A 17,081-nucleotide genomic window follows, 5' to 3' on the forward strand; every position below is an offset into this window, starting at 1 on the left:
GAAGTGCGAGGAGAGAGGCCAGCGCAGGCCGACTACCTATAGGATGTTCTTCCCGCCGTGAGAGACATGTATATAAGCAGTCAGCCTGCGCCCCTCCTCCTTATCGGTGTCTTGTTGGGACACGCCTGGAATCTGCTGTGGCACACAGTTTGTGATACACTGCTCTAAATAACTGTCCAAACCTTTTAAACACAGTTTCCCTGCAAGCCATGAAAATGTACTCAGATTTGTTTTACATCTGCTAACTATTGGTTTCAAGAAGTGTCTCCTAGTAATGTAATGTAATGTAATTTATTTCTTATATACCGCTACATCCGTTAGGTTCTAAGCGGTTTACAGAAAATATACATTAAGATTAGAAATAAGAAAGGTACTTGAAAAATTCCCTTACTGTCCCGAAGGCTCACAATCTAACTAAAGTACCTGGAGGGTAATAGAGAAGTGAAAAGTAGAGTTAGAGGAAAAATAAAAATAAAATAAACATTTTAACAAGACAGCATTGATTTAAATCAGGGGTGCCCAACGCGTCGATCGCGATCGACCAGTAGCTCAGGAAGGCAACTCGAGTCGATCGCACTCGTGTTGCCGTCCTGATCTACGGGCCGATCAGCCTTCCTCTCCAGTGTTCTCCCTAGGGCCTTTTAGCTGGGCGGTCCGCCCAGCTGTCATCTGCCGCTGCTGAACATTAAAAAAAAACCCCAAAAAACCGGCTTGGAAATTTCAGCCCCTAGCGAACTTATGCTCCGGGCTCTAACGTGTGCGTGCAGGCTTCTCTTCTCTCCGAAACCGGAAGTTATGTCCGGGGGGGGAGGGGGGGAGAAGGGAAGCCTGCACGCACATGTTGAGAGCCCTGAAGCAAGCGTTCGCTACGGGCTAAGGCGGGAGACATGTTAGTGAAGCATTTCCTCTTCTTGCTGCCGGGTCCTGCCTACTTTCTGTTTCCGCGAAGGCAGGACCCGGCAGCATTTCCCCCAACAGTTCCTCGCGATGCTGGTCGGCCGAAGCAGGGAGAGGTTGGGGCGGCGTCGGCTTTTGGGCGTGTTATTGGCATCGGCTTTCGGGCCTGTTATTGGTGGCGGTTTGGGTCCTGGTCCCCGATGGCAGTTTGGGTCCCCGATGGCAGTGGCAGTGTCTTGGGGGAGGGCAGGGAGAAAGAAAGAAAAAGGGCAGGCAGGGAGACAGAAGGAAAGAAGAGAAACAGAAAAAAAGGAAAGGGAGGCAGAGAGAAAGAAAGGGCAGGGAGAGAGGAAGGAAAAGTTGGGGGAGGGAATGAGGTGTGGAGGAGAGGAAGCATACAGGCTGAAAGAAGGGAAGAAAGACTGGATGCACAGTCAGAAGAAGAAAGTGCAACCAGAGACTCATGAAATCACCAGACAAGGTAGGAAAAATTATTTTATTTTAAATTTAGTGATCGAAATGTGTCTCAATTTATATCTGCTGTCTATATTTTACACTAAGGTCCCCTTTTACTAAACCGCAATAGAGTTTTTTAGCGCAGGGAGCCTATGAGCTTCGAGAGCAGCGCTGGGCATTCAGCGCAGCTCCCTGCGCTCTAAAAACTGCTATCGTGGTTTAGTAAAAAGGGAGGGGGGTATATTTTTGTCTATTTTTGTATGGTTGTTACTGAGGTGATAGTGCATAGAGTCATCTGCTTTGACCTCTTTGAAAAACCCTGGAATAGGAATGATAATTAACATTTTCTATGCGTACAGTGTGCGTTGTGTTTTTTTTAAATTTTATTGTTGGTAGATCATTTTGACTTGGTCATTTTAAAAGTAGCTCGCAAGCCCAAAAAGTGTGGGCACCCCTGATTTAAATACTTTGGAAGGTAGAAGAGAGGAGAGAAAGGAATAGAAGCAGAAGGGGGAGCCGTTGAACAGTAGAATTCTGGAGAAATTTAAATGATAGAAATAGAACAAAACAAAGACAAAAGGCAAAACAATAGATAAGATTAAAGATAAATCATAAGCTGGAAAGAAAAATAAAATAAAACTTTGTCTTCAATCCACGGTTTCAGCGTCAGTGATGAAGTGGAGCAAGTAAGTTTAGGAGGAGCGATTGACGTTTCCAGAAAGGGCTTCTTCAGGGAAGAGACTTGGCAGACAGTCCCAGGATGCCTATTTCTCCTCCCCTGCGATGTTCTCCCATCCATGCATTCCCTCCCAGACACACTGCCCGTGCCCCAGCCGCTCCAAGGAGGCTACCCCAGATGAGGCCCACGGTGAATGCAGGATTCTCTCCTCTGCGGGAAAGCCGCCCGGAGCCGACAGTCGATCTTCTTAGCGGATTGCATGGGGGGAAGAGTTCACACTCTTGGTAGGATCGGGTCTGTGTGCTCTCGGTGGTTGTGGCTGGTCTCGTTGCTGCTTAGGTGTAAAAGCAGTTGATCTCCACTGCTGCTGATATTTAAAAGCAGGCAGATTGATCTCTCCAATGGACTGCAGGGGGAGGAGTTCACACTCCTGGCAGGATCGGGTCTGTGGGCTCTTGGTGGTTGCGGTAGGTCTCGCTGCTGCTTGTATGTAAAAGCAGTTGTTTTTCTACTGCTGCTGATATTTAAAGCAGGTAGATTGATCTCTTAAACGGGATATAGGGGGAGGAGCTCACATGCCTGGTTGGATCGGGGCAAGGGCTCCTATTATAGGCTGCTTAGGTGTAAAAGCAGTTGATCTCCTACTTCTGATAATATTTAAAAGCAAGCATATTGATTTTTCCAACGGAATGCTGGGGGAAGAGCTTACTTGTTTGGCTGGATCAGGGCAAAGAGCTCTCGGTAGTGGTGGCTGGTCCTGTTGCTGCTTAGGTGTAAAAAACAGTTGATCTTCCTAGTGGACTGCAGGGGGAGGTGGAGCTCACACTCTTGGCTGGATCGGGTCTGTGTGCTCTTGGTAGTTGCGGATAGTTCCGCTGCTGCTGAGGTGTAAAAGCAGTTGATTTCCCACTGTTGCTGATATTTAAAAGCAGGTAGATTGATCTCTCCAATGGACTGCAGAGGGAGGAGCTCACATGCCTGGCTGGATCGGGGCAAAGGGCTCTTGGTAGTGGTGGCTGGTCCTGCTGCTGCTTAGGTGTAAAAGCAGTTGATTTTCCTAGCGAACTGCAGGGAGGGTGGAGCTCATATTTTTGCAGGACCGGGATTGTGGGTTTTTGGTGGGTTGGTCCCGTTGATGCTTAGGTGTAAAAGCAATTGATCTCCCACTGCTGCTGATATTTAAAAGCAGGCAGATTGTCCAGGGAGAGGAGCTCTGCACTCAAACTGCCATCCTCCTCGCCTCCAAGTTCCTAGTCTGAGTACTATCTGAAATAGTAAATAACCATACCCTATTTACTCGTTCCATCCTACACATGATTTTATAAACTGCTATCATATGCCATCTTGGTCATGTCTTCTCCAAACTGAAGAGCTCTAGCTTCTATAGCCTTTCTTCAAAGAAAAGCTATTTCTCTAACATTTTAAACTACCTTTCTCTGTATATTTTTTGTGACCAGAACGGCACCCATTATTTGAGGTGGGGTTGCACCAATGCACCATGGATCAATAAAAACATGGAATTTTCTATTCTTTTCCAAATGGAGTGTTAGACTTTAATTGATTTTATTTTACTACCACTGCACATAAGAGTTAAGAATTCAATTTAATATCCTCAATGATTCCAAGTCCCTCTTCAGGGTGATTATTAATATGGAATTTATAATTTTATATATATATATATATATATATATATATATATATACTGTATAATTAGGATTACTTTACCCCACCCATATTTGGTTCATCTGCCATTTAATGTCCCTGTTCCCCATTCTGGTATAGTCCTTCTACAGTTCATCACAGTCCTGTTGTGGTTTTCTTTTTTTAATTAAAAGGCCTTTTACAGAAAAGAACACTAAACTTCATATTTGAATCAAGATACCCATATACTCCTCAATCTTGAGGACATTTCTGGAATCCCTTCTCCTAATTTTTGGATGTGATGAAGTGTTTTAATGGCAAATAGGTCTACATGTCCATCACCAATAATAGATGCTCCTTATATGTGTTCTGAAGGGAACCAATAAAGGCTCTACATACACAAGAAAAAGGTGACGGTGAGGAATATTAGACAATGCTTTGCTTTGTGACCTATCGGAGCCCTGAAGAGCTCAGGGATGCTCAGCAGCAGTAAGGAGCATCCTCTCCTCATGGCCAACTAGGCCTTGAACAAAGAGGCAGAGGGGGGTCTCCCAGGCCATATTGGCCTAATCTGTAAAGTGTGCCGAGAGAACAGGCTAGGGGAGGACTTGGAGCTCTCTAGCTGATTTTCAGCATAAAGTCTAGTGGAACTCACTGGAGTCTACCTGGAGACAGAAAACTGCAGTGGTGGGTTGCTTTCTGTGACCGGAAAAATGCATCCTGGTATTCACTACTTCCTTTGGAATCACTATGACAGGCTACCCAAACAGCAGTATATCAAGTGAAATCAACTAAACCCATGCTGTTCTGTAAGCTCCAGTGCACCATAAGTAGATAAGAATATATTGCAAAACAATACAGAATCTCTCATTTACTTGTGCTTTTCCCCAAGAGATACATATTTTGGAGGGGAGTGATTTTCGAGCTTCTTTCCTCTTCTTACCCACAGAGAGGTATAGATAAGAGGATTACTGCACAGATCCTGGACCTGTTTGGGCCGCCGCACGAACGGACTGCTGGGCACGATGGACCTCAGGTCTGACCCAGTGGAGGCATTTCTTATGTTCTTATGTCCTTCTATAACACAACTTTACAGTTTACCTTCTGAAATCCAAAGACGTATCAACTCACCTTTATCCACAAGGGTTTTTTTTTAAATTGTGTAAACAAAGGTTGGTAAGACAAGACTCCCCCGTTTGCTGAATCTATCTTGGCACTTGCCTGGCCTGGCATTGAAGTAAAAAGCACTTGGCACTTTATCTAGCACTTTAAGAGCACTTCAGCACATTATATAAAAAAATCTTTTTTTTGCACAGTTTGTACTTTTGCACAATCCATTGACGCTGCTATTGACTTTTATTCTTGTTCCATCATGGGTACGATAAAAAATGGTCGGATTTTTTAGACATTGCGATATACTATCTAATCATATGATTAGTTGCAGCATTATTGGAAACTGAATCATTATTTTGTTGGGAATGATAGATGTTTGATTTTAATATATTGGCTTGATAGCTAAAAGACATAATAAAGAGCTGTGATTTAATAAAGAACACTATTATTTTCATCACAGAATCTTAGTGATTTTCTCCCTACTAGTAAATTGCTAATAATCCATAGCCAATGTTCCTTCATCATTCAAGTTTCAAGTTTATTGACTTTTTAATATACCAACCATCACATAGTATCTGGCCGGTTTACAATAAGATTTATAAAAATTTTAAATATAAAATGTAGTGAGTGAACATTAAAACATAATTTGACTAACATGAACGTGTGGATAGGAGGGAAAGGGAGGGGGAAAGTTACATATTTTAGAGAAGAAAGGGAGAAGTAGGGATGGGAAAAAACATATTGGGTAGGATCGCTTTTTTAAAGCGGTTGGATGCATGAATTGGAATCGGAAGAGTTTATGAATAAAGTAAATGAGGAGAAGAGGGAAGAAAAAGAAAAAAAAAAATAAAACTAAGAAAAGGAAAATGCATCTTGAAATAGAAATGTCTTCAAATTGATCTTGAATTTGTCTAGATGTTGTTCTTCTCCAAGTTGTTGAGGTAAAGCATTCCATAATGTAGGGGCAACAACTGTAAAATTTATTTTTCGAGTATTATAGAATTCTTTGATAGAAGGGATTCGTAATAGTTTTTGGTCAGTAGACCTCAGAATTCGTGGAGAGCTATGGGGGATGAGAAGTTTATGAAGAAATAGAGGCTGGTTTGTAAGATTTATTTTGAAAATAAGCAGGATGACTTTATAGGTTATGCGGTGCGCGATTGGTAACCAGTGTGCATCTTTCAAAAGTGGAGTAACATGATCATATTTGCCTATTTTATAAATGAGTTTTATTGCAGTATTTTGTATTAATTGTAAACGGCGGGTTTCTTTTTGTGGGAGACCAGTATAGAGTGAGTTACAATAGTCTAAATGAGAGATGACAAGGGAATGTACTAGAATTGTAATTGCTTCTGTTCCTAAGATCGAGGTTAATGAACGGATAAGACGGAGTTTGAAAAAACAAATTCTTACAACTGAACTGATTTGGTCGTGAAAAGTGAGATCCTTATCGATTATGAATCCCAATAGTTTTATTTTTGTTTCCATTTGTATAGGAGTGGATTTAATAGCAATTTTATCTGGCAAAGATTCACTGTTTTTAATTGGTAGAAGTAGAGCTGAAGATTTTTCGATATTGAGAGACAATTTGTTAGTATATAGCCAGTCATGTATAGTGTCAAGTTTATGATTTATGTCTGTTACGTCTGAAGTATTAGAGGTGCTGATTGGGTGGAGAAGTTGAATGTCATCTGCATAGGCGAAAATAGTGAAACCAATAGATTGAGCTAGTGTGAGGAGAGGAGAAAGGAAAATATTAAATAGTAGTGGGGATAAAATAGATCCTTGTGGAACTCCGTAGGTCAGTGAGATAGGTTGAGAAATTTCATTTTTTACCTGTACTGAAAAACTACGTTCAGTAAAGTAAGAGATGAACCATTGATAAGCTGGACCTGAAATACCGCAGTCTTTGAGTCGATTTAGAAGAAGTGAGTGATCAATAGTATCGAAGGCTGCGGAAAGGTCAAGGGAAATAAGAAGAACCGATTTTTGGTGCTCATGATAGTAGTGAATAGTGGAGATGAGGCCTAGCAAAGACAGTTCGGTCGAGTGTGAAGAGCGAAAGCCTGTTTGACAAGGATGAAGGGCATTAGTTTTTTCAATGAATTCAGTCAATTGGGTATGGATGATTTTTTCTGTGAGTTTAGAGATGAGGGGTAAATTGGCAATGGGACGATAATTTTTTGGCTGAGAAGGGTCTAAGTTGTGCTGTTTTAATTTTGGAATTATAAGTGCTGTTTTCCAAGGAGTAGGAACTATGCGGTCAGAAAAGGATTTAGAGATCATTTCCCAGATAAATGGACCAAAGAAGGAAAAGTATTTTTTGAGGAGGAGAGGGGGTATGCTCTCTGTTAGAGTATTAGAAGTGTTAAGCGATTGAAGAATAAGAAGAAGATTAGCTAAAGAGGGCATTTTGAAATTTGAGCAGATGCTGAAGGAGAGGTAGGAGGAATCGTCTATAGAGTATGAAAGGGGAGGAGTAGGGGAAGGTCCTAAGTTTGACCTGATGTTTTTAATTTTGGTATCGAAGAAGAGTGATAACTCTTTTGCTGAAGGTTGTGCAGCTGTAGGAGTGAATTTCTTTTTAGAGTAATTGGAGAGAGATTGAACTAGATTGAAGAGCAATGATGAGTTACGGGTGGTAGAAATGAGTTTAGAATAGTATTCTTTTTTTGTTTGCTGTATGGAAATTTTGTACTGAGAAGCTTTTTCCTTATAGAGAATTAGAAAATTGTTGAGGCGTGTTTTGCGCCATTTTTGTTCGACAGAGTGAAGTTGTTGGCGAAGTAGGGTAAGTTTATTGTCAAACCAAGGTTGTTGTTTTTTGTTTTTTGAATCTGGTTTGGGATGGGTGCATATTTCTTGCTGAGGTGCTAGTAAGTCAATTAAAGATTTTGTAGAGACTTCCCAAAGGGAGAACTGTTTATCAACAGAGAGTGAAGAAAAGTCATTAAGGTTTAAATTGAAGGAATTTTGAATAGAGGGAAGAGGTATTTTATTAATATTACTGGGAGAGTAGTGGTTTTTATTTGTTTTTTGTTTAAGACAGGGTGAAAAGTCTGGGTAATCCATTTGCCAGTTAATTAGAATGTGATCAGTCCAAGGAAGAGGATGAAATTGAAAGTTTTTAAAGAGGTGACATAGGGAGTCAGGGCAGAAGACCATGTCAATGGTGTTGCCAGCGGAGTGGGTGGGGATAGAGATGAGAGGAGATAATGAAAGATCAGAGATTAAGGTTAAGAGCTCTGCGGTGTTAGAGTGGTTGGGAATATTAAAGTGTATGTTAAAGTCGCCTAAAATGATAGAGTCAGGATAGGCGGTATTAAAGTCTGAGATAGCAGAGATAAGAGAAGAAAAAGAGGTTTTAGTTATAGGAGGGGGGAGATAAATAAGAAGAAAATTAAAGGAGGGGGAGTATTTTAAAGTGAAGTGAAGGGATTCTACTGGAAAGTCTGAGTAAGAGATGGTGGTATTGGTCTGTAGAGGGATCGAGGTATGGAAGATAACAGCTATTCCTCCTCCCTTTTTATTTGGGCGGGGTTGGAGAATTGCCTTGAAATTAGGAGGACATGCTTGGGTCAAATATGCCTCCTCGCCATCGGTAAGCCAGATTTCTGTAAGACAAAGAATATGAAGGTTGTATTGGATAATAATGTCATGTATCAGATGATGTTTATTTTTAATGGATCGTACATTAATCAAAGCTGTGTTTAATTTAGGGGAGAAGTGATGTAAAGCCGGGTGAGAGTTGGGATTAGAGGAGATTGGAACAGTAATGTAGTTCCTGGGCCGAATAGTAGAAGAGTTAGAGGGGGGAAGAGATTTTAAGGGTCTGTGGCCCCAAATGGTAGGGATGGGATCCATAAATTTGGGGCTAGAGTGTAGAAATAGAGATGAATTAGAGTAGGTCAATGTTTGGGGTAATAAGAAAAGAATAGAAATGTAGAGTAAAATAAGAGAAATTCCAATTTGGGATATGGAGTTTAAAGAGATTTTGATGGAAGGAGTATTGTATGATGCGAAGGTAGGTACGGAGGAATGGATAATAGTTTGAAGTAGCTGCGCGGCGGCAATCTCTTTGAGGGAGAAGAAGGCCTGTCGAAATCAAAAAGGACATACATTAGAAGAAAAGCAAAATATAGACCAGGTAAAATGATAAAGAGGATAGGAAGAGTAGATATATATATATATAACAGACGTGTGAAGGAATCAAATAAAATAAGGGAAAATTAATACAGCAGAAGTAATACTTACTGAATGCAATAGGTAACAAGTAAAATCAGGCTAAAATTTAAATTAAACAGAGTAAGAGTAAAAATTAAGACATAAAACAATATATAAGGTAGTATTTAAAAAATATAAGATAAGCCGGTAGGCAGCAAGGTGCAAAGTAAAGTGGCGTGCGCCGCAAAGCAGATGATTTTATAGTCAACGCTACCGGTAATGGGGAGTGGGCGGAGTTGAAGCATTCAGTTGAAGCATTCCTTTCGCTACAAGACTTGCTTTAGATGAGCTGACTTACCCTGCTGTCTTTGTATCTGCTACATGGGTCCCACCCATAATCTTCCCAGGCGTGAAGAGGATTTCTGTTGATCCAATTTCTGCACCTTCAAGGTGACCATTGCATAAGTCTCGAATCATCTCCAATCCAGAGAGATGCTGAGGCCTTCAGGATCAAGAGTACAGATAAAAACATAAATAGCAACCCACCCACCACCTGCATAACATCATGGCATGTGGTGGAGCACAACTCTGTTCCTTTCCCACAATAAGCAGGATCAAAATTTTGATTTATAACTCTATCACTAATGAGAAGGAAAGGAAATCTCTCACAAGAGACATTCCAGAGTATAATCTCTGCAAATAATCCTGCTTCATGTTATAGTATAAAAGTTACATTTATTTACACATCAATGTATGGCTTATTTTATTTTCCTTCCTCTCAAAGCCAATGCCCACGGTAGAACAGATAGGGCCTTGACTTATGCCTGCAATGAGCAACCAGTGCTGTCAGCATATCCTGTCTTAAACATAAGACAGCTGACTGCTACATAGGGTCCGTACTTATGCTTGAAGTGGGCAGCAAGACCAGCTCAACCATTGGACCAGGGTGCCAGAAATAAAGGGCACCAAAATCCCTGGCTCCTGAGCTCACTTTCAGTGCTTCACCTGGTCCAAAGCTTTCTCTCCCTTCTCTCTCAAGCCCCACTCTCCTTCCCCTGCAGCCCTCTAAACATTACCGATAGCAATAGCAAGCTGCTCTAGGCCAACTCTGAGTCTTCCCTCTGCCATGTCCTGATAATATGAAATTGCAGGCTAGAAAGAATCACAACTATGGAGTAACATGAGCTCTCAAAAAAGAAGACATTTACAGATGTATATAATTATAAAAATTGTCATAAATATAAATGTCAAGATAAGCTTAAATGACATCAAAAATATCATATGATTCAAAAGTGTAAAATGATTGCACTTAAAAGTTAAAAGGAGAATAAACAGGATTATAAAAGTGAAATGAAAAACATTAGGCTTTCACATGGAAATGCACAAGTGACACAAACATTAAGAAGGTATCACGAGTATTTTTGTGTGATTTTTGTTATTCTTCATGTTTTGCTTTGGGCTTCTTTTAGATTACAATTAATCAAAAGCAAAAATAAAATAATGGAAAGTTACACTATTCACAAACAAATGAAATTATAGTTACAGAATCCAATGTCTGGTAACTGCATGCCTGTTTATTGAGTTTGAAATCAGTTGAAAATTTGATTTCAGGAAGCTTTTTACTCAGACAGGCAGCATATGATGGACTTCTAAACAGGGCTACTGTACTGTTGATATATTTAGAATTTTAAGGCTCTTTAACAAAATAAATAGCAACAGTATCATGATAAAATTAGTGTTTATAGTTTATTTATTTATTTTAAATTGTTGCATATTATTGGTGTAAATCACCTTCAGCACTTGATTTTTTTTTTTTGTAGAGAAATAAATACAATACATATATGCTACTAAACTTCCAGAAAATAGGCATCATGTGCAGAAGCCATTCTCTATCTTACAAAATTATCTGGAATCTGAAAATCTGAATTTTATAATTAAATATTACTATACCTGTGGAATGTGCTCTATGGTGTTTATGACTAATGTGGGGTGAGGGAAAGGTGAAGAGACTGCATATGAAAGGGAACACAACAAGAGGTGAACAGACTGCACACAGGAGAGACAAATGGAACTAGAAGCAGCATAACTGCACACAAGCACAACTTATGATGAGGTGGGATGGAGTGGGGGAGGCATTCAGAACAAGGCAGTTGCAGTCAAAGCAAAACATCCACACAGTACACCCTTATGTAGGATGTTCTTTTATCATATCCAAATGAAAGTATATAGGAAATAAAGTTTAATACTTTTAAAACTACAGTGCCCAGTTTTGCATTTTTACCAAATTTGTTGTGGGATGATCATAAAATTTTGAGGAAAATAGAGACCCGAGTGTTAACTGCGGGAAGGTCATTTATACCAAATACCTTAGCACTGGCCCTCACTGCATACCAGATATTTGGACACACACTGCACGTGGGTGGAAAGAATGAATGGAAAAGGAGAGTAGGCTGAAAATAAGTTACTGTACGGACGAATAGAGAAGAAAATCGCTACCTTATTTATGAAGAAAGAGAGGGAAAGAAGCAGACACGCACACAAATAAGCAGGCTATGTATGGAGACTTACCGGAGCCCGGGCGTGCTCCTGCCGGCGCGGATGCTGTGTACTCGTAGGGGGAGCCCCAGGAGACAACTCAGGGAAGTGCACACACGCAGGATCTGGCCGCCCTGGAAGAAAAAAAACAAAAACAAAACACCCAACAATCGCCGTTACAGCACGAGATGGGGTACGGGAGAGGCCACTGCAGACCCCGCTGGTCTTTTCCCGAGGCTTCGGACTCCACTCACCCCTTCCATAATGCCGCCGTCGATATCCAGTCTCCCCTCTGCCATGGCGGCGGCCCCTCGCGGACACTCCTCGAGCTCAGCTGCAAAGGCCCTGAGCGGCGGACGAGCACTAGGCTCTCGCGACAGCGAGCGGGCTGCGGCGCGTGAGCTCTTTCCCGGGCTCAGGAGCGCCGCTCTCCACTCGCAGAAGCGCAGACACCGCACGACGCACAGCCCGCCGCCGACCAGCTCAGAGTCCACCCCCGGCGCGCGCGCCGCAGTAACACGCCAGGGCCCCTCGACACATGCGCAGCACCGTCCCAGCAGCTTTTCAGTTTTACCAGCTGAGAATGAGATTCCCCAACCCAGCTCCCGGCTGCGCTGGGGGGGGGGGGGGAGGATGGGCCCGTGCATCTGTTTTTCATTGGTTATCTTGGAGGGGGTGTGCGCACCGCGCGCAAAGTCGTCATTTCCGGGATAAGATGGCAGCGGTGAGATCGCTGAGGCTCTCGTACAGGTCTCTAGGTTACCTGGTAAGGTTGGGAATACGCTGTAGCGAAGAAGAAGCGGAGTGCTGCAGAATTGTTCTCAGCTGAATGGGGTTGGGTGGTTGCAGGGGGAAGAGAGCTTGTCTGAATAGAGAGGCTGCTTGGGAAGTGCAAGAGGTTGTGGGAACACAGTAGCCGGGAAGGAGTAGTGATTGTGCCTAGCTATTGCCTGTAGTTATCTGGCATGTCTTAGTGACTAATAAATAATATATGAACTGACTTCGCATTCAACACAAACCTGTCTATGAAGTGTAGTCAATATGTTTTAAGTTGCTCAGAAATGTGAAACTCAACAAGGGGGGAACGCACCACCCTAGAGTGGGAACAGAGTTTACCTCCCAGTCATTGCAACTGTTTCTGTAGAGATCACACTTCAAGCCAGGATGTTGGTTAATAAAAATTATTACAGTCCTTGAAATGATATAAAGTATAGGATTTTCTCCTTTCTTCTTATACTTGTTTTATACTTGTCAGAACATCACTTATGCATGATTAATAGAATCATAACTTAGCTCAATGAGGGGTTTGGGGTCCCGACGCGGCCCCGTTTCGTGTCCTTCGTCAGGAGACCCACTCACGATTGCTGGAAAACTGGCTGTAGTCTTTTAAACTTCAGTTATGTTAAAGTTAGTGATACGACAACATTTCAAAACTGAAAAGCTCTCACACCACAAAGTGTATTCAAACTGCCAGTTTGAATACACTTTGTGGTGTGAGAGCTTTTCAGTTTTGAAATGTTGTCGTATCACTAACTTTAACATAACTGAAGTTTAAAAGACTACAGCCAGTTTTCCAGCAATCGTGAGTGGGTCTCCTGACGAAGGACACGAAACGGGGCCGCGTCGGGACCCCAAACCCCTCATTGAGCTAAGTTATGATTCTATTAATCATGCATAAGTGATGTTCTGACAAGTATAAAACAAGTATAAGAAGAAAGGAGAAAATCCTATACTTTATATCATTTCAAGGACTGTAATAATTTTTATTAACCAACATCCTGGCTTGAAGTGTGATCTCTACAGAAACAGTTGCAATGACTGGGAGGTAAACTCTGTTCCCACTCTAGGGTGGTGCGTTCCCCCCTTGTTGAGTTTCACATTTCTGAGCAACTTAAAACATATTGATTACACTTCATAGACAGGTTTGTGTTGAATGCGAAGTCAGTTCATATATTATTTATCAAAGCAATTTCTGACTTCTTCTAGTTTTCACTAGTGACATCCCCGCCATCTCATAAGGAAAATTATGTCTTAGTGACTGGCAAGAACGTGTCTTCTGTGGTAATTAGATTAACATATCTAATAGCATTTAAGTGAGTACATTTATTTTACACTGTTACCCATGTCCTTGGCTTCACTTTGTGGAGTTTCATCTGATTGTGTAGTCTGAAATACTGCAAATATGCTCTTTTCCACTTTAATTTTGTTATCTTCTTTTATTTTTATGTCAAATATTGATTTTGTGTTTTTTTTAAGATGGAGTCAGTATCGGGACAAAAGTTCTACCCAGAGCCACCCAATCAGCTGTTATCAGAGTACTGGCAGTATTCAGACTGGTGTTCAGATAACTAACCAGATAAAGTTAGGATACCCGTTTTGCTGGTCTAACTTTATCCGGGTAACATAGAAACATGATGGCAGATAAAGACCAAATGGCCCATCTAGTCTGCCCATCCACAGCATCCATTATCTCCTCATCTCCCTAAGAGATCCTGCATGCCAGTCCCACACTTTTTTGAATTCAGCCACAGTCTTTGTTTCCATCACCTCTAGTAGGAGACTATTCTACAAATCTACCACCTTTTTTGTAAAAATAAAAATTTTCTTAGATTACTCCTGAGCCTAGCACCTCAACTTCATCCTATGCCCTCTGGTTCTGGAACTTCCTTTCAAATTAAAGAGATTTGCCTCATAAGCATTTATGCTACATAGGTATTTAAACATCTCTATCATATCTCCTCTCTCCTGCATTTCTTCCAAAGTATACATATTGAGATAATTAAATTTGCTGATAACACAAAGTTTTTAAATTGCAAGAGGATTGTGAAAAATTGCAGGAAGTCCTTGCAAGACTGGGCATCACAATGGCAGGTGATGTTTAATGTGAGCAAGTGTAAAATGATGCATGTGGGAAAGAGGAATCCAAACTATAGCTACATGGTGCAGGGTTCCATGTTAGGAGCCACCACCCAGGAAAAGGATCTAGATGTCATTGAGGATACAATGAAACCTTCAGTTCATTGTGCAAGGGCAGCTAAGAAAGCAAATAGAATGTAAGAAATTATAAGGAAAGGAATGGAAAACAAAGATGAAAATTTTATAATGCCTTTATATTGCTCTAGGCTTCAGTAGTGTACTTCGAATACTGTGTGCAGTTCTGATCATTGCATCTCGAGAAAGATATAGCGGAATTAGAAAAGATACAGAGAAGGGTCACAAAAATGGTCAAAGGGATGGGATGACGTCTGTATGAGGGAAGGCTAAAGCAGCTAGAGCTCTTCAGCCTGAAGAAGAGATGGCTCAGGGAGAGATATGATAGAGGTGTATAAAATACTGAATGGAAAGGGAAGATGTGAATCGCTTGTTTACTCTTTCCAAAAATATTAGGACTAGAGGGCATGTGAGCTACTAAGTATTAGATTTAAAACAAATAGGAGAAAATATTTCTTCACTCAATGTATAATTAAACTCTGGAATTCATTGCTGGAGAATGTCCTGCCATCATTTGAAACTAAATATGTCCAAGACGGAGCTGCTCCTCTTTCCTCCTAAACCCTATGCTCCTCCTCCTTCTTTTTGCATCTCGGTAAATAATGCTGTCATTATTCCTGTCCCCTCTGCTCGCAACCTTGGAGTGGTCTTCGATTCCGACCTCTAATTTTCTACGCAGTAGAAGTAGAGAATGTGGTGAAAGCAGTTAGCTTAGCAGGGTTTAAAAAAAATATTTTGATAATTTCCATAAACAAAAATCTATAAACAATTATTAAGATGGACTTTGGGAAATCCACTGCTTATTTCTAGGATAAGCAATATGAAATATGTTTTACAGTTCGGAGCATGTGACCTGGTTTGGCTACTTTTGTAAATGGTATACTAGATTTGATGGACCTGTGATCTGTCCCAGTATGGCAATTCTTTAAATTAGGAATAAATACATTATAGATGAAAACTTTGTTTCTCAGATTCACATTTATTAATGATCACTTCTACTTTCAACAAAATAATTGTGAAACACACATAAAAATCCTTATTGTAATGAAACCAATATTGAAATAGAAAATGTTAGCATCATTTTAAATGTGATTTGTGCTTGTTTGTTTGAAACCAATTAGTTTATGTGCAATTCGTTCTCTCTAGTCAGTCTAGAATTGGAAAACAATTTTACTATAAGTGGCTGAAAACTATTAAACCTTTATTGTATTAATAAGAACATACATTAGAGCAAAATTAGACAGGAGGTTGTACATGCTAGGTTTATTTATTACATACATTTCTTGTCCAAAACCCAAGCATAGAAAGATGTACAAACTCAAAATGCAAAATTGATATATTTCAACTATTTTTAAAAAATGGTATGGTAACAAGCACTAAATTCACCAAAAGTTAACAAAAACAGATAGAGATAAAATAAAAAAGGTACCAAAAACAAAATAAGGATGTAATGTAATGTAATTTATTTCTTATATACCGCTACATCCGTTAGGTTCTAAGCGGTTTACAGAAAATATACATTAAGATTAGAAATAAGAAAGGTACTTGAAAAATTCCCTTACTGTCCCGAAGGCTCACAATCTAACTAAAGTACCTGGAGGGTAATAGAGAAGTGAAAAGTAGAGTTAGAGGAAAAATAAAAATAAAATAAACATTTTAACAAGACAGCATTGATCTAAATACTTTGGAAGGTAGAAGAGAGGAGAGAAAGGAATAGAAGCAGAAGGGGGAGCCGTTGAACAGTAGAATTCTGGAGAAATTTAAATGATAGAAATAGAACAAAACAAAGACAAAAGGCAAAACAATAGATAAGATTAAAGATAAATCATAAGCTGGACAGAAAAATAAAATAAAACTTTGTCTTCAATCCACGGTTTCAGCGTCAGTGATGAAGTGGAGCAAGTAAGTTTAGGAGGAGCGATTGACGTTTCCAGAAAGGGCTTCTTCAGGGAAGAGACTTGGCAGACAGTCCCAGGATGCCTAAGTCTCCTCCCCTGCGATGTTCTCCCATCCATGCATTCCCTCCCAGACACACTGCCCGTGCCCCAGCCGCTCCAAGGAGGCTGCCCCAGATGAGGCCCACGGTGAATGCAGGATTCTCTCCTCTGCGAGAAAGCCGTCCGGAGCCGACAGTCGATCTTCTTAGCGGATTGCATGGGGGGAAGAGTTCACACTCTTGGTAGGATCGGGTCTGTGTGCTCTCGGTGGTTGTGGCTGGTCTCGTTGCTGCTTAGGTGTAAAAGCTGTTGATCTCCACTGCTGCTGATATTTAAAAGCAGGCAGATTGATCTCTCCAATGGACTGCAGGGGGAGGAGTTCACACTCCTGGCAGGATCGGGTCTGTGGGCTCTTGGTGGTTGCGGTAGGTCTCGCTGCTGCTTGTATGTAAAAGCAGTTGTTTTTCTACTGCTGCTGATATTTAAAGCAGGTAGATTGATCTCTTAAACGGGATATAGGGGGAGGAGCTCACATGCCTGGTTGGATCGGGGCAAGGGCTCCTATTATAGGCAGCTGGTCTGACAGCCTACTCAAAAACAATCCTCATCAAGCACTGGAGCAACACCTATCAATCTGAAAAGCTGACTACTCAGTTGCAGTACACCTC

At 40.9% G+C, this 17,081-nt stretch overlaps 2 protein-coding genes across 2 annotated transcripts in view; one reads left to right on the forward strand and one right to left on the reverse strand.

Annotated features, from left to right (window-relative positions):
- The window catches only part of RTCA (RNA 3'-terminal phosphate cyclase), a 48,369-nt gene extending 36,294 nt beyond the window's left edge, over positions 1-12,075 (reverse strand). The window contains exons 1-3 of the mRNA XM_033916224.1: positions 11,740-12,075; positions 11,519-11,619; positions 9,309-9,452 (exon numbers count right to left, since the gene is read on the reverse strand). Of these exons, the coding sequence (XP_033772115.1) occupies positions 9,309-9,452; positions 11,519-11,619; positions 11,740-11,784 (290 nt within the window). The 5' untranslated portion in view covers positions 11,785-12,075. The remainder of the gene's footprint in view (positions 1-9,308; positions 9,453-11,518; positions 11,620-11,739) is intronic.
- A 56-nt stretch (positions 12,076-12,131) lies between these two features.
- The window catches only part of DBT (dihydrolipoamide branched chain transacylase E2), a 58,906-nt gene continuing 53,956 nt past the window's right edge, over positions 12,132-17,081 (forward strand). Inside the window, exon 1 of the mRNA XM_033916223.1 lies at positions 12,132-12,251. Within this exon, the coding sequence (XP_033772114.1) occupies positions 12,201-12,251 (51 nt within the window). The 5' untranslated portion in view covers positions 12,132-12,200. The remainder of the gene's footprint in view (positions 12,252-17,081) is intronic.

The sequence above is a fragment of the Geotrypetes seraphini genome, chromosome 12 (assembly GCF_902459505.1).
Source record: "Geotrypetes seraphini chromosome 12, aGeoSer1.1, whole genome shotgun sequence".
Taxonomy (NCBI): domain Eukaryota; kingdom Metazoa; phylum Chordata; class Amphibia; order Gymnophiona; family Dermophiidae; genus Geotrypetes; species Geotrypetes seraphini.